A 24,808-nucleotide genomic window follows, 5' to 3' on the forward strand; every position below is an offset into this window, starting at 1 on the left:
CTTTTAAGGCTGCTGTTAGGGCCCCTCAGATCTTCCTCTCCTCTCTGCTAAACAAGTGATGTTCCCTTGGCCTCTCCTCACAGGGCACGTTCCACCAGTTTGGTGTCACCTGCAAACTTGGTGAGCATGCGCTCCATCTCTGGGTCATTGATAAAGATGGTAAACAGGGAGGGCTGCGGTACAGACCCTTGAGGAACTCTACGTGTAGCTGGCCTCCAAGTAGAGCCTGATAATCCAGCCGAATTTTCACCCATAATTCACAGAAGCAATTTTCTCTTATTCGTTCAACCACTTTAATGGGATATGTGTCTGCCTCTGAAAGCTGACCAAAATGAGTTTGAAACAGGTGGTGTTTAAAGTGATTTTCCCAGATCATTCCTCTGACTGCAGAGGATGAGCAACATGATCTCAAAATTATGGCGGCTGTAGTCCGTAGAAGAGCTACCTTGAACTCAGAGCTGGCTCTGTTACTAATACGCAACGACAGCTTTGTGAGGAAGCTCAAATTGTCTTCCCTTGAGTCTCTTAACACCACTGGGCTTCGTAAGAGTTACTCACGCAGCGCACAAGCTGCAGCTATGCGTGAATGTAATAGAAGACTTAAGCTAAGTTGACTTTCTGCTGCCGTAGCAAAAATATGTATTTTTGTAATGATATATACGTAATGTACAGCTGTGTACATTGAAAGAAAATCTTGGGGTATCCCTGTAACCCACAGACAGCCATTCAAGACTCATGCTGATCCTAGTTTGCTTGTGAGCTGATGTGGTTCCCTATGGTGTGGCTTATGCTGCGCAAAAGTGGCCCGTTGGATCTGTATTTAAGAATTAATTCCATAAAGGCAGCCGACAACGAGAATTTTAATTCCTTTATGAATGTGCTGTTCCTCATGCTGCAGTCTGTACCCGATGCCACCGGGAGAAGGGATTCCTCAACTTACGTTCCTCGGGCATCACCCCCGGCAATGGCGATACCCACTTCTATATGCCTCAGAGCCTTGGCAACTTGACACATTCATACGGCGTTTTGGGGTGGAAAGTCTCCTTTAGGGCTTGGAGAAGTACTACCCATTGGTACCTTAGGGAGATTGTAATCTATAATGTAGAACGGTGAAAGGGGTGAGACTGAGAAAGAAAGTTGTAAATAGGAATCATTTAGATGAGGCATCTTGTCATCAGTAGGAGACGTAAATATCGTTGTGCATTTACACGTGCGTCTCTAAGATTGAGAACATTTGTATTAAAGACTGTACTACAATTACATGCAGATTAGATGCTTGGCTGAATAGCTGTGAGAACTTTGAATAGATTTGTCCTTTTCACAAAGGTTTTCATTTTCTTTGGCAGCTCTGAGTGTTAACAAATTAGAGATCAATGTTCTACTAGGGCAGAAAAGTGAAGTGAAGCATATCTTGGGAGAAACTTTAGAGACGTTAATAGTTGCAGTTAAAGGTATTAGTTAGTGGTGCCTGAAAAACAGAATTGGAAATTCAAAAGAAAAGGTCAAAGAATATGCTGTTTTCCCCATTTTCTGCTGATAACTGAGTTAAGTACTTTGTCCCACTTGATGCACACTGAATGTATACTCTTCGACAAACATGTCATGAAATCCAACAAATGACGTTGAGAAGTGAATTGTCCTCTCGCTGAGCATTTGCCAAGGTACAGCACGTGCGTCTCCGTTGTTTCCTTTGTTTGAGTGGGTCTTAGTACTGTCTCGTTCTCTGGCGTCTTCAGCACTGTTTTGGATACCTGTTTGCTCTTTTATCCCTCTGTAGAAAAAGGTATGCGGTGGCATGGGTGTCCAAAGTCCTCCCTTCGGTCCCTAAAAGTTCAGCCGTCTGTTCTATCAGAGAGACAGTCTGGTCCAGAGCCACTTTCTTCCAGAACGTGAGGGGGAGATGAAGTTTTATAAAGGCTTGGGAGTAAAGGGCAGAGGAGAGGCATTTGCGCTCGAATTTGAGCCAACACAGCAAATCAGTAGCTCTAGGCAAACTCCACCAAAATCCTGAAAATCAGTCTTAGCCTTAAGTTCTTTACCCTCCGGATGTCCTCTGCAGGCTTAGTCCAGGATCACAGATCATTACCTTAGCTTTTCTTTTTTTTTTTTTTTAAATTCTGGGGCTTCTCTTTCAGTTTTTCTTCTCTCTCCCTGCCTTGCAGCTACTTTTCCCACTTCTTGCAGATAAAAAGTTCTGCTCTGCTGTGGAGGTACGTCCCCAGATCTGTCCGTGCATCTTTAGTCTCTGACTGTTTCTCGGTTGTTCTCATTCTGTGGTCGAAGTCTCTCATCGAGGGATCTGTTGGGTGCTTTTTTCTGGAGGTTACCTTTGTGCTGCAGTTCAGAACTGGTAAACCGGTTTGCTTTGGGCAACAGCCATTCTTTTAAGGAAAGATGCTCCATTTGAATAGATTTTCATAAAAGCTGAATGCCTTATTATTTTCAACCCTATGGCAGGTGCAGAGAACTTTCTGGTCCATCCAGTGAGTTCTTATCTTCTGATGAAGGCAAAACAAGACCGAAGGCAATCAGTCCCCTCATTCAAAAGGAAGTTCATAAGAGCGTGTAAAAACCCCAACAGGATGCAGAAGTCATAAGCTGTATGTAGGTTCCCTGAATGTACAATTGAACATCCTTAGTTTCATCTCTGGAGTCGAAAAATGCAACAGTTGGCTGAATCGTGCAGCTGGATCAGATGAGAGAAGTCGTAACTTGTATAAAAAAATAACTTATCTAAAAATTCAAGCAAAGGCCTGATCTGAAGATCGTTTCAGAAGAAATTACTTCATTCGTTTTAATAGCATTTGAGGTAGAATAAAGATGCAGTATTACTTGGGAATCTGTATGATGTCATAGGCTTGGTTTTGCGTAGCTTATTAAAATCAATTCAGAGACAAATAGAGGTTTTTAATTCAAATAAAGATGCCATAAAAATGATCATATATTTATGAAGCTGTAATTTAATTCGGAACCAGGATGTATACACGCTACAGTAGGTGGTCTTATTCTCTGTTATTTCCCCTTCCCCAATTCCTCCTCTTCTTGGTCACCTTTTGCTTTTAGCGGCAGCTTCACAGATCAAGCACGACTGGATGTTATAAGGCTATTTCTTCTAACAGCTAACCTTGCCTTTTTCTTTGTAATCCACATGGTCTACTTTATAGTTTGCGTAACAGCGGGGCATGATTTAGTGGTCATAGACCTTTCACAGCGCATGCCCCGGATACCCAAAACACACTCCTGCATGGTTTTCCTTTGCACGTCTGCTGTAATAGGTCTCTTCGGACAGCGGTGGCCGGGCTTGGCTTCTTGTCCCTACTTTGCAACACCAGAACAGACTGGGGACTGTGGCAGTCCTGAGGCTGGATTCAAATCTGAGAAGTGACTCTGTAGGCTCCAAGGCTATTCCTGCTTTCTGACTTTGGAAATCTTCTCCTTTAAGGCAATATAGATCTCAGGCTGCATGTCAACAGAATGAATAAAACAAAATGCTTCATATTATCCACAAATGGGTTTGTAAAAGATACTGAGATGAAATGGCCAGAGGTTCAATTAAGGGATAAAAGAGAGCTTAACTTCAGCAGCAATGGATTAAAAAGAGGCAAAGAAAACTTTCCAATTTGCCATTCAGGGAACATGATAATCTTTGCCTGCCGATGCTTTGAGTCCTTCCGTGGGGGAGGATGACAAGGAAAAAGAAGTCTTTAAATTAAAAATTCTCCTCTGATTCTCAAAGGTGCCAAACAGCCCAAGCTCTTCGTTCCTTTGGTGGGTGGAGCAGGTGCTGAGCTGCTCTGAAGTCAAGCTGTGCTCGTTTTTGTCTTTCACAGCCCTAACTTGAAGCAAAGGCCAGATTTGTCTCTTTTGTATGGAAGTCACACGTCTTTTTCTTTGTCAAATAAACTGTTAACTACATAACTATTAAATTAAAAAAAAAAAAATTAAATAGGTTGCATGAATGTTACTCTCATATTGAATCTGCTCAGGGCTTTAAGAGCCAAGGGGCTTAAAAGAAAAATTTCAATGGCAAAAAGAAGTCACCGTATGTCTGCAGTAAAAACAGTTTCAGCACGTTTGTAATAAAATAGTGCATATAGGTGATGTGTCTTTAGTGAAAGTAAATGAGAGCTCTCAAGTTCTCCCGGTTCTTTTTATAACCTTTTATCAGCTTGGATGACACAAGATCTTTCAGAACTTTATCTGGCTGAAAATCTGAAGATTTTCAGCAGAGACTAAAACATGCACTTCTGCTTTGAGGTCCCACATGCAGACAAAACAGCTGACCTTCTGCGGTTCTGTAGGGATTTATTTTCTTACACAGACCTTTGAAATCAGAGCCATCTAGCAAAATAATTCTTCTCCTATTCCTCCACAATATGTTCTTTAAGAAGCTTCTGCTCCTACTTTTGTTCAGGGAAGATTTCAGGGGCCAACATGACGAAAATACTTTTGCCCATGGTCAGATCTCATTTTTCTCTACCCAGATTATAGCATTATTTATACTTGCTATGACTCTGTGTATTTATCAGGGGAAATTTGATGGATTTAAAATTAAAATTCATGTCCTCTTTTCTTTAGCTTCTCTTCCACAATGCCAGCCTACGCTTCTCTCTGTTCCAGTTTTTGAAGGTAGCTCTTAAAAAAGCACTTCTTCCCCAGGAATGACAAATCTCCACCTTCCTTTTCAAAGAAGAGTACTAAGTGAAAGGCATAAAAAGTGCTACTTGTCATAGGTTGCATCCTATGTGTTATCTTTGGCCATAAACACTTAAGTAACTTAACGTGTGTTGGTTGTATTCAGGTCAATTGGATTAAAGTCACTTAACTACACACTATGAGTTTTTGCAGTTTTTTTCAACAAAAGTCCTCCAAATGGCTTGCTGTCTGTACAGTAACTAACACAACATTACAATATTTTAAAAAAAAAAAAAAAAGATACTGAATAAGTAATTTCGGAACTGCATTTTAAGAATTTTCTTTAAGGAAGCTAAAATTGGGCAGAATTTGGATGCTTTCTGAGTTCTGGTTTTTACCATTCTTGGGAAAATGTGCCTCAGCTTGTCTTACTCCAGTTCAGCAGGATGGTTGATAGTCCTATAAAAACATTTATTAAAACAGTAGTTTCCCTTCGCTCACTCAGATTTTGCTTATCTTACCAAAACCTTCTGCCATACAGATCCAGGTGGGTAAGTAGAGAAAAAATAGTGTTTCCTACAGTGTATTTATCAGCTTGGTGCTGCTGCCCAAGTGCTAGCGAAGGTTGAGGATTACTCGCTCTTTGAGGACCGTCACTCTTGGACTGTCATGCTGGCCAGCGCAAAGCCCAGACGGCCAGAAGAACAGCCCAAGGACAACGTACCGTGCCAACGTCGTGAGACTGAGAGGGATAGGAGACAAACTGAGCACATCAGAGACGCAGCCTAAAACAGGGGAACTGGGTACACAAAGTTGAAGAGGCTGTGAGAAGGCAGCCGTCGGTTAACAGGAGACTGTCCTCTTTTGGAGATACAGGGTAGGAAATACAGTTAAGAGTAGACTGACGGAAGAATAAGCTGTTTGGATTGAGGGAACAGAGCGGAGAGGTTGATAGCTGTTGGGAATGTTATAGAATCATAGAATCATTTAGGTTGGAAAAGACCTTTAAGACCATTGAGTCAAACTGTTAACCCAGCACTGCCAAGTCCAACCACTAAACCGTGTCCCTGAGCACCACATCTATGTATCTTTTAAACACCTCCAGGGATGGTGACTCCACCACTTCCCTGGGCAGCCTGTTCCAATGCTTGACAACCTTTCTGGTGAAGAAGTTTTTCCTAATATCCAATCTAAACCTCCCCTGGAGCAACTTGAGGCCATTTCCTCTTGTCCTATTGCTTGTTACTTGGGAGAAGAGACCAACCCCCACCTGGCTACAACCTCCTTCCAGGGAGTTGTAGAGAGCGATCAGGTCTCCCCTCAGCCTCCTTTTCTCCAGGCTAAACAACCCCAGTTCCCTCAGCCGCTCCTCATCAGACTTGTGCTCCAGACCTTTCAGCAGCTTTGTTGCTCTTCTCTGGACACCCTCCAGCACCTCAATGTCCTGCTTGTAGTGAGGGGCCCAAAACTGAACACAGTACTTGAGGTGCGGAACCTGTAAGAGAGCTTGGCCATCAAAAGTCCTTGCTACCTACTGCTTTATTACTTCAGGTAGAAGAAAACTGGGTTGAGGATCTTAAACATCATAATTTTCCAGGTAATGCAAGCTCAATGTCATGATTTTATATCATAGCATTTCTAGCATTTGGTGGATTTTTTTTCTCTTCCTCCAGCTTGCTATTCACCTTTTTGGTTTGGTTTTTTTTTAGCTTTCTCTGCTGAAAGAATAACCAACTGCTAAACTCAAATACTTGCAAGTTGGGAAATGTCAGCATAGAAGGCAGTGGGCTTCTTCAGGTGACATGGACCTCTTCTGTGTTCCCATACCTGCTCATGTAATTGTTGGGGTTCCCCCATATGACCCTACTTACGCAATGTACTGCTCAGTGTGCACGACATCCATTATTTATTTCACAGCATTCACACTTTGAAAAATTACTAGTTTCTGATAGGCCTTTCTGTATTAGCATTCCCATAATACTGAAGAAATGAAAATAAATTCCCTAATTCCTGTGGAAGGTAATTAAGGCTAGAGTTCTTTATGCGTGGAGAAAGCAAGGTGACTAATGATCACAAGTACCTTTTGTAGGTAAGGCATGATGGCTTGGAATAGTTAGCTTTTTCTGTTATTTTGTGTGTTGGAAAGAGGACTCTCACTTACTGATGATGGCTTTGTTCAGCTGTTCCAATCTGGCATTCCGGGTTCATCACCTGTTGACAGTGATGGTGCAGTTTGGGGCGTAACCCTAGGACTAGATTTTAGTCATTTTATGTGCTGGAGGATGACCCAGCATCACCGTGTGCCTGTTCTGCTCTTTATCCTACGCGTGTGCTGTTAATACTTGCCAGAGTCCTGAGCTGGATGAGTATTTGGTCCAGCCCAGTACATCAATTTTTATTACAAAGCTGGACAGTGTTTCTTCAGTCAAGCAGACGGCAAATGAGGGGCGTGCACACAAGTGGGTTAATTTCCCCCAACTTTATCAGCTTTAAAGTTAATCACCTATTTTGAGTTAGTTATTCAGGCCCCCATTGAGTCGGCAGCGATAAAGTAATTAATGTCATTCTGAATACTCCGTGAGGTGGGTGGGATCTGCTAGCCAGCAACATCTGTGATTCTGGAGCACACCTCAGTGATCAGTTTAGACCGGAAACTAGACATTGAAGAAGCCAAAGTTTAGTCAGGGAGAACCAAATTTGCCACTTAATTTGGGTGTTGAAGTCAAACAACATGTCCACATCGTGCAAGAACTCCGTAACAAATACAGAAAAAGCATCTTCTACATAATCTGGGATGATGATTAATTGTCATAACCCTGACACGTCTGTTCCCTCTTGGAAGAAGTTCCTAGTATCTTTCATAACACGCTTCCTGCACTTTCATGCTTCTTGCAACATAGGAGACCATAAAGATCTACAGAAAGCCATCTTCTTGTTATTTAGCATCAGAGAAGACTTCAAGGAATGGAAGATGCTGTGTAACTCTGTAAGTGAAGACCATTTTGTAATGCATGTGCCCAAGGGACCTTAAATCAAAGAGACAAGGGAACTTGGTTGTAGTTTTTGCTACCATTTTAGTGGCTTATTTAGTTAAAAGAATCCAAGAATATATAGAGGGTATGTATATGGAATGTAATAAACACAGCTGAGCTTTGTACGTTCATGCACCCGGTGCTTGATGCAGAATGGTAGGTGGTATTGCGTTTCTGTTCCCTTCCCTCCGTTCCTCCCCACCCGGGCACGCTCTGGGGAGAAACCAGCTGCGTTTGGAATATCAGCTGGAACTCGTGGTCTGCCACCGCTGCTAACTTGAGAATTGGACCGTAGCTTTTTTCCTCGACTTTGTGCTGAACAGTACCTGAATATGCAGACTAGGTACACAATAGAAATACATGTATGTATTTATCTAGAGACTGAGGGAATTATTTATGTTAACAGTGCTATGTTATAGCACCATTTTTTGCCGCGTTTAGAGAAATGGCCACTGCATTCTTTATCTTGAGGATTAGGGAGGACTTCTAAAATGAAACTTCATCTTTGGATTATAGAGAATATCTCTCTAAAAGGGAACCTGAGTGAATTTCAAAGGAAGATCTGATCCAAGAAACACAGCACACTTTATCTAAGATAACAAATGATTTCTTGATAGCTTGAGTCTACTGTAGGATTAAAACTTCTTGGCATATATAGCAGCTCAGTTGATCACTTGAACTGCAATTAAAAAGTAGAACAAGTACACTCAGAATATTGTTTTTGTGTCAGAAATGCTCCTTCATGCTTGAAAATGATAAAAAATTGCAATCGATCCTTACAACTGTTGTGTTCATCTTTATTGATCAGGCAAAAGAAAGATAAATCGCAGCCCAAATAAGATTATAGTAAATGTTAGCATCATAGGGGACTGTAGGATGATAGAGAGCTATTCATCATCTCCAATGGTGACCTGTCCGCGCTCGCCCCGTAGTCAGTCTGCTGTCTAATCGCATACCTATTGATTTCATCTACGTCCAAGGAACCTGGATGGGACTGTCATTGGGCAGCTGAGATTGCCAGATGCGAGGGGGTCACTGGTGTGAGGAGGATTTCATTTTCATTTTCTTACTGGCCAGCAATGATTTATGAAAAAAATAAATGACCCCAAGTCACATGCGTGGAAACCTTGATTCCAGTACAAATGAATTATTAGGTCTGAATCTCAGAAGCAAGAGTGCAGTAGACCACCGTGCTCTTTGTGATCTGTGCGTGACCTTTGACTGCGGTGGCTGTTACGCAATTTGTTATAATTTGTGGTAAAATATCAGACTTGCGATACAATTTTACCTGCGTCTGCAGTTGGTATTCTTCTTCAGTGATTCCTGTACATTGCAAGATTATAATTCACAAGGAAGAACCTCGGAAGGTGAGATCCTTAAATGGAAAGGAAAAACGTTTTTCCTTTTATTTTTGTAGGTAGTGCTGCTTCTTTCGGAGTTGTCATCAAGTGGTTTTGCTGTAGTGGGCTGTCTTACCTGCGTTCCTCGTAACACAATGTGGCACAGATAAATGTTGCTCAGGACATGTTTACTAACCCAATGATCAAGGAGGCTATGTCATCTTTGACTTTTACAAAAGAGTGATCTCTCCAGTTACAGAGGTTTTTAATTTTTTTTTTTTCCCCGATGATATTTTAGGCATATTGCTTTTTCATACATCAACGTCTTAAATAAATAAAACCGCTCGCTTTACCCAAAATAAAACTGGAACGACGCTTTCTATGGATTGCCTTGTGCCATTCACGTGCGTTCAGTGTTTTAAAGGTGCAAAACCAATGTTGTGGCATGAATAACTTTAAACCGTGGTATAACTAGGTAAATTGTTAAAATAAGGATTCAGAATGGTTTTTATGTAATCAGGCAGTGTGAGATTGTAAGAGTTTTGTTGCCATGTTAACGTGACTCCCTGGGACGCCAGATGACTCGAGCTGCAAAGCTACGGCAGAGTTCTTGCAAGCGCTGGCAAAACCTTTCTACATCTCCACGACCCGTTTGCCCCACCATTGAGAGAAAAACGGTTTTAGAGAACTTTTGAACTGCTTTAACTTTTCTTTATTCCTCCAACTGTGAAGCCAGGTGCCTTAGCTATTACATCTTAAGTCCAACTGTGCTAAGGCTATAAAAACCTCTTTAAAAATACCAAGTATATATTATCTAGACATGAGGCATCACAACATTATAGTGATTTGTCTTTGAATATCCTGCGTCCCACTGAGGAACTTTGCCGGTTTTAAGTATAGAAAAGTTTTCTTGCTTGATTCAATCTTGTCTTGCCTGCATTTTGGAAATTAATGATTTGGTGGAACCGAGTGAAAGGCATTCCTGAGTTTAGGGGAGATGAGAATATGTTCTGAAGCTGCCTGATTTTAAAAATTAAAATTAGCAACTGATTGAAGCGACCTGGAAGTTTGGAATATTAAAATAACTCACTGTGAGAGGCATTATCAAGGCAAAGAGCAGAAGAGAAAGTCAAGCCATAGTTAATTCATTGTGCAACTTTGAAGTTTGACTCGAGCATCGCCTGCAAACTAGATGGGGACATATGTGTAAATAACACAAACAGGGATGGTTAAAGAAGTAAGGATTCAGTATTTTGATTTTTTTTTCTTCTTTTTTTTTTTTTTCTAATGGAGAAGCTTCAAAGGCTCCAGCAGCACCTAATGCTAAATACGTGATTCTTACCCCATGTCTCGTTACAGTTTCCTCCCTCAGAGCCATCTCTTTTGCATAACCTTCCGAAACCAAGAGGACACACTTACTTAAAAAAACCACCAAAAAAAAAGTAATCTCTGAAACTTTGTAGAATACTTGATTTGAGGGTTGGTTTTGTGGGGTTTTTGGAGCAACGTAAGTGGATAAAATATTCTAAATTAGCATTATTTACTAGATATCAGCCTGCATATAAATGATATATACAAAATCCGTATTTTTTTTTTTTCTTTATTTTGTGTTTTAACTTTCCAGAGTGCCCAGTTCTACAAAGTTACCACGGAGCAATACCAAAAAGCTGCTGATGAAGTGTCAGCTCGGTTCAAGTAAGTCTTTTCTACTGTTGTTTTTGAGCCTGGCAGCTAGATGAGTTCTTATCCACATTAAAATTCACAAGAATTCCCCTTCCCCCTATCATAGATCCTATCAGTCTGTGCTGGTTATTGAAATGAGAGAATTTTGAAGAATTTGGAAGCCAGTGCATAGTAACCATAAGCTTCATAGAAATTGGATGCACAGTTAGTAATGTACTAATTAATTTCTATTTGATAAGATGCATGCAATATTCTAAAAATATACTCTTTAACATTTTTTCTCTAACGGAGCACCAAAAATGTAGGTCCGACTTTGCATGACAATAGTATTCCTCCTGTGCTTGCATGATGTGAAAGGATTTAAATTAGCAAATTCACTTTGCCCTTAACAGTGAAGGTCAAATTAAATAATTTTTATTAGTCCTGAGGATGGTTAAATGAAGATATAGTAATTGATGGATCAAAGTGACTCTGACCCTTAGCCTTAGACTCTTCCCTTTCTGCTGGTTCATCCATTAGGCAGAAGGTTCCATTTATCATTTTAGAAAGGATACAAAGAGAACTTTTCACAACCTTTTACTCTCAGCAGTAACCAAGAAACGCTGTATAAAATGAATTATTCCGCGACAATTTTTAGGTTTGTGGAGGGATTTGCTTTTGTGTTTTGTTTTGTATTTTGATGAGCAGGAAGAGAAAAGGCCTTTCTGAGCTGTTGATAATGATGTAAATAAAGTTCTTCACTGTAAGATAAAAATCATTTTATCTCTTAATATCATGAATTGTTAAATATTCTCTAGTGTATATATAAAGTCTTTGTACTGGTTAATGGTGCAGAGTACATTGAGGACTGAATTCATCCGTCCCTTACACAAGAGGGACAGGATGACCATTGGCTCAAGGTCTGATTTCAGAATAATTTGGAGGGTTTGCCATTATGGATTATTCATTGTCATTTTTTTTCATCTGTGATAAGATTCCCATCAAGGGGAGATCTCTCCTTCCTCTGTTACCGTGGGGTATTTTCAGGTTTTGAAATCTAATTATTGCCTAATCTCACTTTCATTATTCCAAAACAAAATTTCTTGTGATTTGAAATACTACTTGATAGCTGTAGGTGGTTATTGTGGCCAGAGGTGGGAAGTGGCTTTGGGTTTTTTCCCTCTAATATATAAATGATTTCCTAAGTAAATCAAATGCTTTTGGGTTTCTTTTTGCACAAATGGAGCTGGGAGATATAGCAGGGGCCAGTCCTTAGCATCAGGCAGTGTCTAAGAATTTTAAGAAAACTGTTTGGAAGGATGTTTCAGTCTATCCGCATAAACCAAAGAGTATTTACTGAAGAGGGATTTGGAGAGGGAATCAGAGATTCCTAATACTTGATGAGATTGTTCTTTTCTTAATTTTCTAGAGACTAAAGGTATAAATAGAACTCACCTACTTGACTGTTCTTCACTGTAATGCCATTACTGAAATTGCTGTGCTTCTTTTGCACTTCAAGCCAAATTTCCTGAAAAATTATTTGCAGCTTTTCATTAGTGGATCCAGCTTTGGTCCATTGCCTTAAAAAAACAAAAGGGAAACATTACAAAGAGAAAAAGTTATCTGAAGTATGCGCATAAATTGGGGTAGATTTGATAAAGTGCATGAAATATCAATATTACGTTGTAATTTAAAAGTTTTCCTTATATAAAATCCTTTCAAATGCCATGTCTTTTTATTGAAGGTTTAAACTCAGCAGATGTTATTTTATCACTGCCTTTTGTACGTAACTCGATGGATAAACGATGAATGATTTAGTGAAACCTAAAGATGATGCTCTTTTGGTGTCACCAGGCACTTCTCATGTTCAGTTTAATTGCATGTGAGGATTGAGGACAGAGTTTCAAGCAACGGTGTTTAAAGAGCTTGTTTAATTGGCTGTAAAAGAAGAATTAAATAAGGTTGAACTGCTAAATTTTGTTAATGCACAAACCAGTGTGCTGCATGTCAGTGTGATTTCAGGTTCTAAGTGCGAGATTAAGAGATCTAATTGTGGTATTATTATGAAATAGTCTCACTTTATTTAAGACATGTCTAGAATCAGTTACTAAGTTTTATTGAGATAGCTTGCATTTCTTCAACTCTTTATGCTACATCTCTGGCAAGAGCAAAGAGAAGTGGATAATTACTTTAATATTTCCTGGATTTTCCTTTTCCTTCCTCCGTTTAGTCCCTGAAATTACATCAGCTGGGGCTTCATCAGTCTTTAGGGATAATTCACCCCATTAAAAGGGAAAAACCAAATACCCCATATAGACTTGTATCAGAGAACTGACAGGTCTTCTGTACTTTGTCTGCAGTCCATATTGATGCCTGCTTATTACCTTCTCCAGCGCTGCCTGGAGTAGACTGATATTCCAAATGTTCACGATAAATGTTTTATCTCCGCGAGGTCCTGATTCACATCGATCAAATTCTGAATTATCAAATGGTTCATCTCTTTAAGACACTAATTCACATTGATCAAATCCTAAATGACCAGGTTCAGTCAGTTCCTGCAGTACACAAATTACATTAAAACAACATTACTGGAGCATGCTGCCTTTTCTAATGTAGGAGTTATGTTACCCACAGTTACATTATAACCAGAATTATTATATTATGAAGATGTCTCTGTTATAATGAGAAGTTTACACAAGAAGAAAAGAATGCGATATTACAGGAAGAGCCGGGCTTTGGGCAAAGATTTGAACTTTAACTAATCAAATTGTACATTTGTATCGTGGGTTTTTTTTTTCCTTAATTTGAAGGGCTGGTAGCGGGAAATTTGGCAGCTGCGGTGGTGACATTTTATTCCCCCGTGGTGTCTAGAGCCAAGTAACATCTCGATTATTCATTTAGGAGTAGAGTAAGCGGATAGGGCAAATTCTGCCTAAAATAAATGTTTTTACTTTATCTTCTGTGGGTTTTGATTCCTTGTGGTAGATAACAGACTTCAGAGCTGTGCGCTAGTGCTTTTTCCAAAATATTTTGCTGTTCCTCTCCTGCTCCACCGCTCTTTTGGAGACAACATGGAGTTGCTTCTTGCTGCTGGTTTCTTGGCAAAACCGTAGTCCCCAGCCGGTCGGACTGTTAGGAACTCCAGGTCCTCTTTGGGCATCGGCTGTTCGTTTTGGTGGTGTTTGTGCGAAGGATGAGGCTTTCCTCGGTATCTCAGTGTATCACTTCAGTGTCACTTCTAAACTCCAGTGTCTGCAACGAAGCCAAATTCTGGATCTTGTGCATCACGTCGTGACGCAGGGTTTCTGTGTGTTTGTATGTTGATGGACTCCTGGATGAGATTGTCCAGCGGTAACAGATTTAATGATGGAGGATTCTTTGCATCATCTGGAAGCTTGGGTGTTTATTCTGAATTACAGATTTTGATGGCTTTATTCCCTTACTATGGGACTTTTGATCACGAACCTTGCCGTCAGTAGGAATGCCTCTTGGGAACTGGAGGAGCTCGTTTGATTAAACACAGAGAGGTTTAGGATTTGCTCAGGCTGCTTCACACGGTATGATCTTCCCGCATTTGAGATGCTTTAAAAACAGTTTTACAAACCAAATCAATACGTTTCACGTGATCCTCTGTCAATTCCATTGCTCCGATGGCTGATGGAAGTGAGGGCTCGGTGATAGCCAGGCAACAGGCTATTACAACCCCGAAAATCTGTTCAGCAGGGGGGTTTGATTCAGGATAGAGTGAACGGGAATAAATGACAAAACATCAATAGCGTATCTTCCTTTAATTGGTGACTTCTGTAGCACGAAGCTTGGTTTATTATGTTTACTGAAAATAAAATTTAAAGCACAGTTATGTTTGATGGTTATCCGTAAATACATAGCAACGTGAAGAGTACTTCCTTTAAGCCGTGTCTTAGCTAATATTATTTTGAACTGGGAAGTGAAGCTGAAAAAGTTTGTAATGAAGCCACGTGAAATGAGTAAGTGACACTTCAATCTGCAAATATAAAGGCCTCACAAAGCGGTGATGCCAATTTTCTGGACATTGAAATAAAATGCAGGATGGAGAGAAAATAAGCTTTTTAATGACAATGTTGAACTGAGACCAGGGAAGTGTTGGGGTTATTTCACTGTTCTCATCACCCTTCTGATGCTGGGCGCATGTGGGGACTTTTAAGGGACTCTCCTGTAAATTAGGAATATTGATAGTTCCTTAATGCAGATATCTTCGGTAACTATCATGTTCTACTCACATACTGCTGTAACATAGAAATCCATCTTGGAGATACCCAGACAAAGAGTTTCTGCTTTGTCATTGCTTGTGCAGATCTGCTGGTGAGAAACTTTCATTTTTCTAGCAGTTCCTTTTGCGACCTTAATTAGTTGCTTTTAAAAACTAAAGTTAAAAGTGCAGATTCTAAATTATTTATGAAATACCACATAGTATTTTTCCAGTAACAGAAAACAGAAAGCTATTCAGAAATCCCTGGACAGAGCCTGCGGTCCTGCCTTCTTCTAGTTGAGATCCCTCTGCTCAGCCAAAGACCAAGGGCTCTAAATAGAAACATCCTGAATTAATCTTTTCTCTTACAAATATAGCACATATATGTAGTGCTTTGTCATGGAATAGTCATTTCAGTATTGTTTGCCCTTACTGTTGCTGGTAGCATTCTTGAATTCTTTTTTCATACGTTATGACTGAGGACGATGGTCCCAAGTTACCCGCGACGTCCGCAGATGGGCGTAGGGTTGGTGTGTTCCTAAATTATGCTGGAAGGGGTGCACAGGGTGAAACACCATCAAGTCAGCTTAAACCGTAGAGCTTTTCTTAGCGGCAGAGGTATTCAAATAGTCTTCTTTCTCTTTCTTTCTACTCTTCTACCCCATGCCCTTTTTGTTGCCCAAGGCTGCTTCGCCGTGGAGCTGCGCTAAGAGTTGTGCTGACACCGTGCCGGGGGGGGAGAGCATAGCAGCGAGAGTGCTTGTGTTGATGTGACCAGTGCCGGTGTCTGATATCTGACATCACACTTCACCAGCAAAGTGTCAACGGTGTTTTGCAGAGCGGATGCGATACCGTCACCCCTCTTAGGTTTAAACCAGTCTGGATTCCGAACGCGTAGAGCTGCTTCAGGTGGGAAGAGAAATCGATAAAGAGACTACAGATCTTTTCGGTCTCTGTTATTTATCGTGTACATCCAAAATCCTGTTCCTTTTGAATGCAAAAGGAATAAAACAGAACCTGTTTTCTTTGCTCACTCCTTTCAGCCGGTACTTGGTCCTGACAGACCTACCTGGGGGGCTGCCGTGGCAGAGCTCATTCAAGCAACGTGTTTGACTTTCTGCTACTACTTTGTATAAGTGATTTTGCTTTGACACAGCGTTCCCTCGGCTGGCGAAACCCTTTGCACCACGCGTGCCTTGTGTGTGCCTTTGAGGCAGGAATGCCGTATTTCTGCCTTTCGGGTAGAGGTGCCTATTGCTCCAGCAGCTTGGCTCGATGAAGGGACTTTGGTGGTCAGTAGTTACCCCCCGTCTCAGTTGAGAGAGATAAGAGAATATAATTCGAACAGCTTTAGAATAGCAAAAATCTATAAACCCTTTATTTGGTACATTTACCTATGAAATGATGATCACTTCATAAATGACAACTTTAGTTTTCCCTACAGCAACAGAGATGCTTAACTTTCTTCCTTTGATCAATAGAGTCCATTAGGAATGAGAGTGCTCAACAGAGCTGGATGAAATATTAATTGTGCACTTTTTAGCTAGATGCAGATTCATTCTGAACCAAGTGGGAGCAGGGGATTCTGGCGTAATATCTGTGTGTTTTTCTGTTAAGCCCAGAATCATAAATCTGTTTGCATGGGGACGTATGTTTTCGGTGAAATATTTGAGCTGTAATGAGAACCTTAAATGTGCTTATTTGGTCAAGAGATAGGTTTGAAGCACTGAATGTGTTTCTTGAGAGTTATATTAACTTTTAAAATCCTGTATTCAAAATTTAGACAGCGCGTTAATTAAGAGGGCCAAGCCAATTCTTTCCATGTTTGCCATAATCCTTTTTTCCCTTTTGTTTCCTTTCAAGAAATCATGGGTACATTCATTAAAGCTCCCCTCAGGCTATCACCAATTTTTCACACAGTTAGTTACTTTACGGTCTGGAGTGGAGAAAGCAATCTTAAAATTAATTTCAGTAAAGCACAAAGCCATGAGGAGGAATTTTTTTTTATTTGATATGAAGTAGTACTTGAAATAACAAAAGATTTTCTGGAAGGTAGAGTAGTTATAGTAGGATAGAGTTATAGTTACAGTAGGATAACCGTGTCTCTTTATCTGAATGTCCCTTTGCTCTTCAGGTAAGTCGGGTTGATGCGTTAGAAAGGAAAAGCACACCACAGGTTTTCTGTATTTGCTTACATAGACACGTTAAGTAATTTTATAGACTTCTTTATGAAAGCAAGTGAGTGAAACTCTTCCTTCATGCATCAGTGGCCAACAGTTAAATTGGCATGTTCCCTAGTTTTGTGCGCTGGTAATCAACCAAGTCCCCTGAAAATTGATGGATGCACTCATTACGGGCAGTTCTTGCTGCTGGCTGCAGTTCCGTGAGCCACTCACGACCAACGAGGACTGACTTCACGGCGTAGCTGGCATTAATGTTCTGCGGCGTCACATCTGGCTTCGTGCTCCCTTTCAAGGAGTAAAGCCTCTTGTTTTAATACGTTAAGCATCCTTTGTTGGGATTTTGTATAAACACAAGTCGATGATTTCCCAATTACAGTATTAACCCAAGGAAGGTTAAAACCCAGAGTCTCTTCTTTTTATTATTAATTTGTTCTGTATTTTGTAATCTTTTGTTGCTGAGATGTACAAATACCTTTTCTAAGGATGTGTTTTGGTGAGTCCAAGCCATCTGTAGGATCAAAGCTTACAGATCTCACAGCCCCCGCTTTGGAGCACGCAGCAGCAAGCCTCTCTTTCTGGAAGGGAGCGTGTTTTGCAGAGTTGATGGTATGGGTTTTTTAAGAAGCATACACCTGTTTCTGGTTACAGGGTGAAGAATGAGTTGACAATTACCTCTACGTGTTAGAACATGACACTTCACATTGCAGGAGCTTGTGCTATCTGTTTAGTTAAGGCCCCCAACGATGTAACCATCCGTTCCGAAATCATGGGGTGGAAGGACAGCAGTCCTCGATCAGTCGCTAATATTTGTGCGTGCGCAAGCCACGGCAAGGGAGGTCAGTGCCACCGACCTTTGTTTTCCCATCAGAGCTCTTGAAGAAGATGAAGTGATCAAAGCAGGATGCCGGTACATCAGCACGATCTCATTACTTTGGAAGCTGCATGCACAGATGCTGCTGTTGCTGCATCAGGCGTCACTGATTTACATTCATAACACCTCCATCACAGCTCATTTGCTGCTACTTGTAATTAACCGCTTCTTCCCTTTTTTTTTTTTTTCCCCTCCCTTCTAGTAGTATTGAGCTAAATCAGGAGAAAAAAATAGACCGCAGTCATTCTGCTTAGACTCCATCTAAGTGAAATCGCGGTTGTAAAGCCGAAGTATACATTAAACATTTTGGGAAATGATATCAAATTCTACACTTTGTTGCAAAGTGCTGTCATACTTAGAAAGTAAGGTTTGTAAAAATAGTGTTAAAATGCCTTATGAAGTAGTTAAGCTGTCTTGTTGTCTCCTAGTTCACATGAGATTGGTTAAAAGTAAAACTTTCTCTTCAATTGCTGGCAGTAAAAATGATGACTGGACTTGAAAATTGTGACATCCGGTAGCTGTATTGCACCTGCCTTCCTCAGCAGCTAAAAGGTAGAATGGTATAAAAAGGCTTGTCCTGATTTTGGCTGAGATAGAGTTAATTTTCTTTCTAGTAGCTGGTAAAGTGCTGTGTTTTAGATTTAGGATGAGAATAATTTGGATAACACCCCAGTGGTTTTAGTTGTGGCCGGGTAGGTGTAGTGTCTACGCTAAGTCAAGGACTTTGCAGCTTCCCACGCCCTGCCAGGTGCAGAAGAAGCTGGGAGAGCACAGCCAGGACAGCTGACCCAGGCTGGCCAGAGGGATATTCCATACCTTATGATGTCATGCTCGTATATAACTGGGGAAGATAGCCAGGAGGCGGGATCACTACTCGGGAACGGACTGGGCATCGGGTTAGGTTTGGTTTTTTTCCTTTTGCATGTGGTGAGCAATTGCATTTGTGCATCACATTTTATTTTTATTTTTATTTTTATTTTTATTTTTACTTTTATTTTTATTTTTACTTTATTTTTACTTTTACTTTTATTTTTACTTTTTATTTTTATTTTCCTTTGTTATCCTATTAAACTTTTTTTGTCTCAACCCATGAGATTTTTTTTCATTCTCCTCCCCATCCCCTTGTGGGGAGAGGGACGAGCGAGCGGCTGTGTGGTGCCCAGTTACTGACTGGAGTTAAACCACGAAAAGGCTAAACGGTATAAAAAGTATTTTTTTTTTTTTTTCTACTATGGGAAATAAGTAAAATGTTAGGCATGAGGAGAAGATGTATGCTCTAATAGCTCCTTCTCTGAGCAAAGCTCTACTTTTAATTGCAGTTTATCTTTCAGTATTGCTTTTTATATTCCTGTTTGCTTAGAGCGGCCCAAGCGGAGATGAATCTCAATCAGATTTGGACCTTCGTTAGCAGTCAGAGTTTCAGCATAACATGTCCATCAGGACTGGAGCTTTCAAGAAGCTTCTCTGTATCTTCTGATGCTCACCCAGCAACCTGTTGCTGTTTCATTTACATCGTTAGAACAAAGTCCTCATTCTCAAAACATCCAAACAGCAGAAATGCTGCTGCTACCAGAACCAGACTGCATTTATTTTATGCTGGTCCTCACGTGTTTGTGTCTCAGCACATTGCAGATATTGGCGATGCAGAATGCAGAGCTGCAGCTGGCAACATCTGGAGAAGGGGCTGCTGCAGCTGTTGGCATCTGGGAGGGCAGTACCTGGGAGGATTATTGTGTCACGGGTGTCACTCCTGTGCTTCGAGAGAGGAGGAAGTTCATTCCTTTGCTGTTATTCTCTGCTGCTAGCAGGTTCAAACAAATAAATAAATGAAATTGTGTCAGGTTGCACTTGATTAACTCTTTTTTTTTTTTTTTTGTTGGATAGAGCAAAATTGTGCAGCAGGCAATCGGCAACGTGTATGCTGCATGGGTGTTGGATCATGGAGAAGCCTTTAGAGGTCTGCCTAGGATTTATGCTTTTTTATGTATTACAATGCCTAACAAATTGCCTGCCTAATGTAAATTTAGCTTTAATTAGTCCATCTGCGTGCCGCAGTAATAAAAATAATGAAAGGACCTGTAGAGATGTGCCGTACAGTTATCCCTTAGGGTCAGGGGACTTGACTGAGGTCAGCAGGTAATATGTGATGAAACTGAATCTAGAATTAAGTGGTTAATGACTGCCATTTTTTACACAAACTTTATAGGCTGTTCTTCCTAATACAGTATATATTTTTTCACTGACCTGATTGATTTGGGTCTCATTTACAGGTAAGAGGTTATAATGGTCCCCAAGGTTTTGTTTTCCATCTTATCTAGAGTCAAGCAGTGATTTTTTGGCTCTGTTGATCCTGTCAGTAGCACTTCCAGCATAAGGTACTTTTGTTTTTTAAAAATATAATTTTGTTTCTTAAGCAGTTCCATTCTCTAGGAGTTGACCAGGGCACCAGAATGTACATTGTCATATAGCTTTGAACAGCGGAGCGCCATGAATCCTGCTCTCGTGAGCATTACTACTCCTTCCTACCCCCAACTTGCATAGTTTATCAATTATTCTCCTTTGATCAGAGAAAATTTGATATCTTGATAACTGAATTTTAGACAGTAGTTGCCTTTTATGAATATGACCATTTTGAAATTATTTCCCAGAAGATAACAAGTCTTGAAAAAAAATTCTTTCTCTTTTTAGCTCGAAATTTCCAGCAAGCTTTCCCAATGGGCATCTCTAAACACAACTGTATAAGTGAATTAATTGATCCGAAAGTAGCTCTGCAGCAGCTCACAGACCAACTGGGGGGACTGTACACGCACTTTGCACAGAGTATTACCCCCCGCCTTCTTGTAGGAGACTGAAGCTCTGATCCATGGACTGCAAAATCCTGATGGTAACAGGGCTCTACATCTAATGGCTCATAGGAGACGAGCCCATTGCCTTTAGACATTTAATAGTGTCGTACTGTGCCACGTGAGCCATGGAGGGTTAGCCATCTGAGTTGGAAGTTAACTGGTCCAACAAGATATTCCATCTCCCTAGCAGAAAATTCACGTTTTATTTATTTCCCTTGAAATACTACGCTGTTATTTAATTCATGTCCTTTACAGGATTTTTTTTCCTGATGTTCTGCCTGTATTTTCTTTAAATTTTGCCGTGTTATTCTCAGTACTCACTGCAAAACGCTACATTATTTTCTGAATGTGCTTTTTGATTCTTTCAGTGGTTATCACTGCGTTTTTAAAGCATGAGTCCTGACATCTATAGGAGAAAATGCATATATTGGTCATGAAATGTCCTAACCAATTTTTAAAGGCTTTTACTGTATGTGATGATAAATGCATTTTCAGATTTTCTTGACCATGAGCTTCATTCTTAAGCAAATCAAAACTTTTCCTGCTGTTTTTGAAGAGAGGATTTCCTAAATATTTTTGGGTTGCTTTGGCATTTTAAAACATTTTGGCTTGTACAGCTGTGACCTGATATTTATGTTCCATGCTGCACGTTTAGAAGCATGAAAAGCACGCCACCTTCTCACCCTAAAAGAACATAAGAAGACACAAAGCTGTTCCGTAGGAGAAGTTTTTCCCATTACTGTTTATGGAGCAGTTAAGTGTGAGTGGGTTTTGTCAATTCAAGTGCTCGGTGCCTGTATAGAGGATCGATAACTGAAATTGGAAAACTTGTCAATGTTTAAAAAAAATAAATCACAAAGCTGCACTCTCTCTCACTGTCCTCTGCTTTTCCGTTCGTCTGCCTGCAGTATAAAATCAAAGTATAGTCCTGAAACATTTAAAGCACACATTTAAGCCTGGGGAAAGGAACCGAATAAAATAGATAAAACTAATATGTGTATCTTTAAGGAGACCACTCGAGTGCCATGTCTGTGGCTATAAACTTTATAAAGATGGACTCCCCTGTCAAGGGTGTGTTAAGACGGATAATATTCCGTAGCAAATGCTGCACTGTGCCGTATGCATTACTGGAAGGACGAGAAGATCGGGATCGAAAGGTTTCGCGAGACAGGCTTTATAGATCCGTGTGTAATAGACTGCCTCTCTGTCTACACTGCTTTACCGTTTGTGAAATCTTGCTCTTGCATGGGCTGATGAAATGCAGTCCTTTTTCTTCCATCACATATATTCTTTTCCCTTTACCTTGACTAGACACAGTACTTGGGCCAAAGAAGTGGTTGTAACCCTCTCAATAAAGAGACGCAATCAACGCGGTCAATGTAGATTTTAAAAACAAGTTCTTTATAGATAAATTCAGCGTCAAATGAATCCAGTTCGTTTTTCTCAATATTCTGACTCCTTTAGGTAGAGAAATTGCAGATAATCTTCTGGACAATCTATAAAAGAGGTTTTGGTGGTTTTTTGAGAGAATTGATTAAGGATAAAGCTAATCTATGTAATGGCTCTGTCCCAGGTTCTCTTTATTTGAAACCTGGAGACTTGTTACTCCTCTCTGGTTGCACAGCGTGACACGGCATGGGGCAGAAGTTGGCTTCAAGTTCCTCAGTACCTGGTAAACCTCATGTTCGGGCAGCTAAAGCTGTTGTTGCTTTTTGGATCCTCCCAGTACAGATGGGCGAAGGTCAAACTCCACCATCACCCTCTTTTATTCGGGATAGGCGTTGGAAACTAATTGTTTTCAGATAATACTCAAATTAATACAGATCAAGCATTCCCCCTTCTTAAGAGGACGTGTGCACTGCTGAAAGAAGTTTGTTAATTCTGTCGGATTTTGAGTTCGGTGCTTGAATGTAAAAATCCTTAGTCACGTAGATCTCTGCGGAAAGGAGCTACTGAAATACTGATAATGTGCACTTCTTCCTCTGGTTTCTCGAACATGGTATCTATTTTCCTGGGGTCTCTCTTTTTTGCGTGTGAAAATTCCTGTTGTAGTCCAATACACGTTTCTGGAGCTTAGACCTACTGTAATCATTTTATCGCATACTGAAAGAAACGAGAAAAGCAGTTATTTCTTTAAAACTTGCCTTGCCACTTAACATGGGTCCCAGTTTCAAGGCATTTAGGAGATCCATTAAGCCACTGGGTTGCTCCTGTGCATGCATTAGTAACAGACTTGGTGTAATACGGAACAGGCTTGCTGTATCATGGACACATTTATGAAGATTGATAACAGCCAGGGTTCAGTGTTAACTTTTATTGTCAAACAGGCTGCAGGAGAAACTGCCTAGTATTGCTTTTGCTTTGATTTATGAAAAGGTTGCTGCATGAAAAAGACATCACATAAAATAGCTCTGCTGGCAGCAGCAGCATTATAAAATAGGGCCGTAAGTAGACCAAACAATAACTAACTATAATTATGTTCATTATTGTCTCTCTCAGCTCTCCCGTGCTTTCGGTAGGGTGCTTGCACTTGCTGCCACGTTAGCTTTAAAGTGGACTCACCTTTCCCACGAAATGGGCTGAGCGTGGTAAAATCCCGCTGGTTTATATAGGCAGTACCCCCAAAGGAGACCTTTTCTCTTTGCGCCGTGAAATGAAAGAGGTCATTTAGATTTTACCCACTTGCAGAAGTGATACTAGGAGAAGGAAGAGGAAAGGTCTTTGGAAAAAAAAAGAATTGCTGTTTCTGTTACAGTTTCCATCACTGAGGTATTTTGCCCTAAATTATTACTGTTCTCCTGTAAGGGTTATTTCAGACTGTGTTATATTTAGGCCCCTTAAAAACAAAACCAAAAAGCCCAACATAATGGCAAAGATCACCAGTTTTCATCTGTAGGTGGCAAGAATTATTATTTTCTTTCTCTTAGCCTGGTACCATCCTTCGTAACGAGATGTGCCGCAGCAGGAGCAAGTTGAATTCTTCAGTTAGCAGCAATTAGCAGTAAAACTTTAGTGAGAACCAGTTGAAATCAAGGGGCATGACCTAACTGGGAAGAATTTTAGTGGTTGATCTAAAGTTTGTCAAACTTGAGATACTTTAAGTTAAAAGCATTCCACTACCAAACTATCTGAAGACCTTGGGGGGGATAAAAAAAAAAAGGCAACTTAAAAATCATACCTGATATGGTTATAGGACACAAGGCATTGGAATCTCTTTCTTGGATCGGACTGAAGGTCCATTAAATAATCCAATGTCTAATTAATGCTGCCAGCACACAGCAAATGTGTAAGGAGAGACCTTTGTAAGATCTTTGAGTTGGCAATGGTGCTTCCCTGCAGTACCCTCTACCTTCTGGTGTAAAACTGCTTTCCAGGTACCATCACGTCTTCCAATACTCTCAGGGAAACGTCCACCAGTAGGCGGTGAGAAATAATGAAGTGAAAAATAATGAAAAATGTCGTGAAAAATAATGAAAAATGTCATGAAAATAATGAAAAACCCATGAATGCTGTGCTTTACAACTCCTCTCTTGAAGTGCGGTTCATGATTTGTTCGTGGCGAGAGGTGCATTTTCCCTACCAGGCTGCTGAAAGGGATGTTGAGGAGGGCATTATGTTTTAATATTTCTATACACATTGTTGTACGAGTGCATTACAACTAACGTACATTAGAGCAAGGTCCAGTACCCGCTCATTAGCAGCGTGTTCACGGGGTGATTATTACTCTTTGTGTGTGTTTGCTAAGACATTATTGTTGTTGCAGCCCAGCTGATTATGTTTTATGAAAAGAGTGGCTCGCCATAGCCCGGTGCAAGACCTAGGGAAGTGTCCGTAGTCTTTGTAGCTTATCAGAGTGAATCCAAACCATTTTTTGTTAAATAACTTCACGCCCAAATGAAAAATTGGCATTTATTCTACTGTCTCTTAAGATTGCAACCTTCGGTTCCCTCAAGTAATCATCACCCACAGGAGCAATGATGCTTGAAGTGTTTAACCGTTGATTGCTTTTTC

General features: G+C 40.4%; 1 protein-coding gene across 1 annotated transcript in view; it reads left to right on the forward strand.

The window, feature by feature from the left end:
- CHCHD3 (coiled-coil-helix-coiled-coil-helix domain containing 3) overlaps positions 1 to 24,808 on the forward strand; it is a 158,289-nt gene that overhangs the window by 118,663 nt on the left and 14,818 nt on the right. Inside the window, exon 6 of the mRNA XM_054844464.1 lies at positions 10,632 to 10,702. Coding sequence (XP_054700439.1) covers positions 10,632 to 10,702 — 71 coding nt within the window. The remainder of the gene's footprint in view (positions 1 to 10,631; positions 10,703 to 24,808) is intronic.

The sequence above is a fragment of the Grus americana genome, chromosome 1 (genome assembly GCF_028858705.1).
Source record: "Grus americana isolate bGruAme1 chromosome 1, bGruAme1.mat, whole genome shotgun sequence".
Classification (NCBI taxonomy): Eukaryota; Metazoa; Chordata; class Aves; order Gruiformes; family Gruidae; genus Grus; species Grus americana.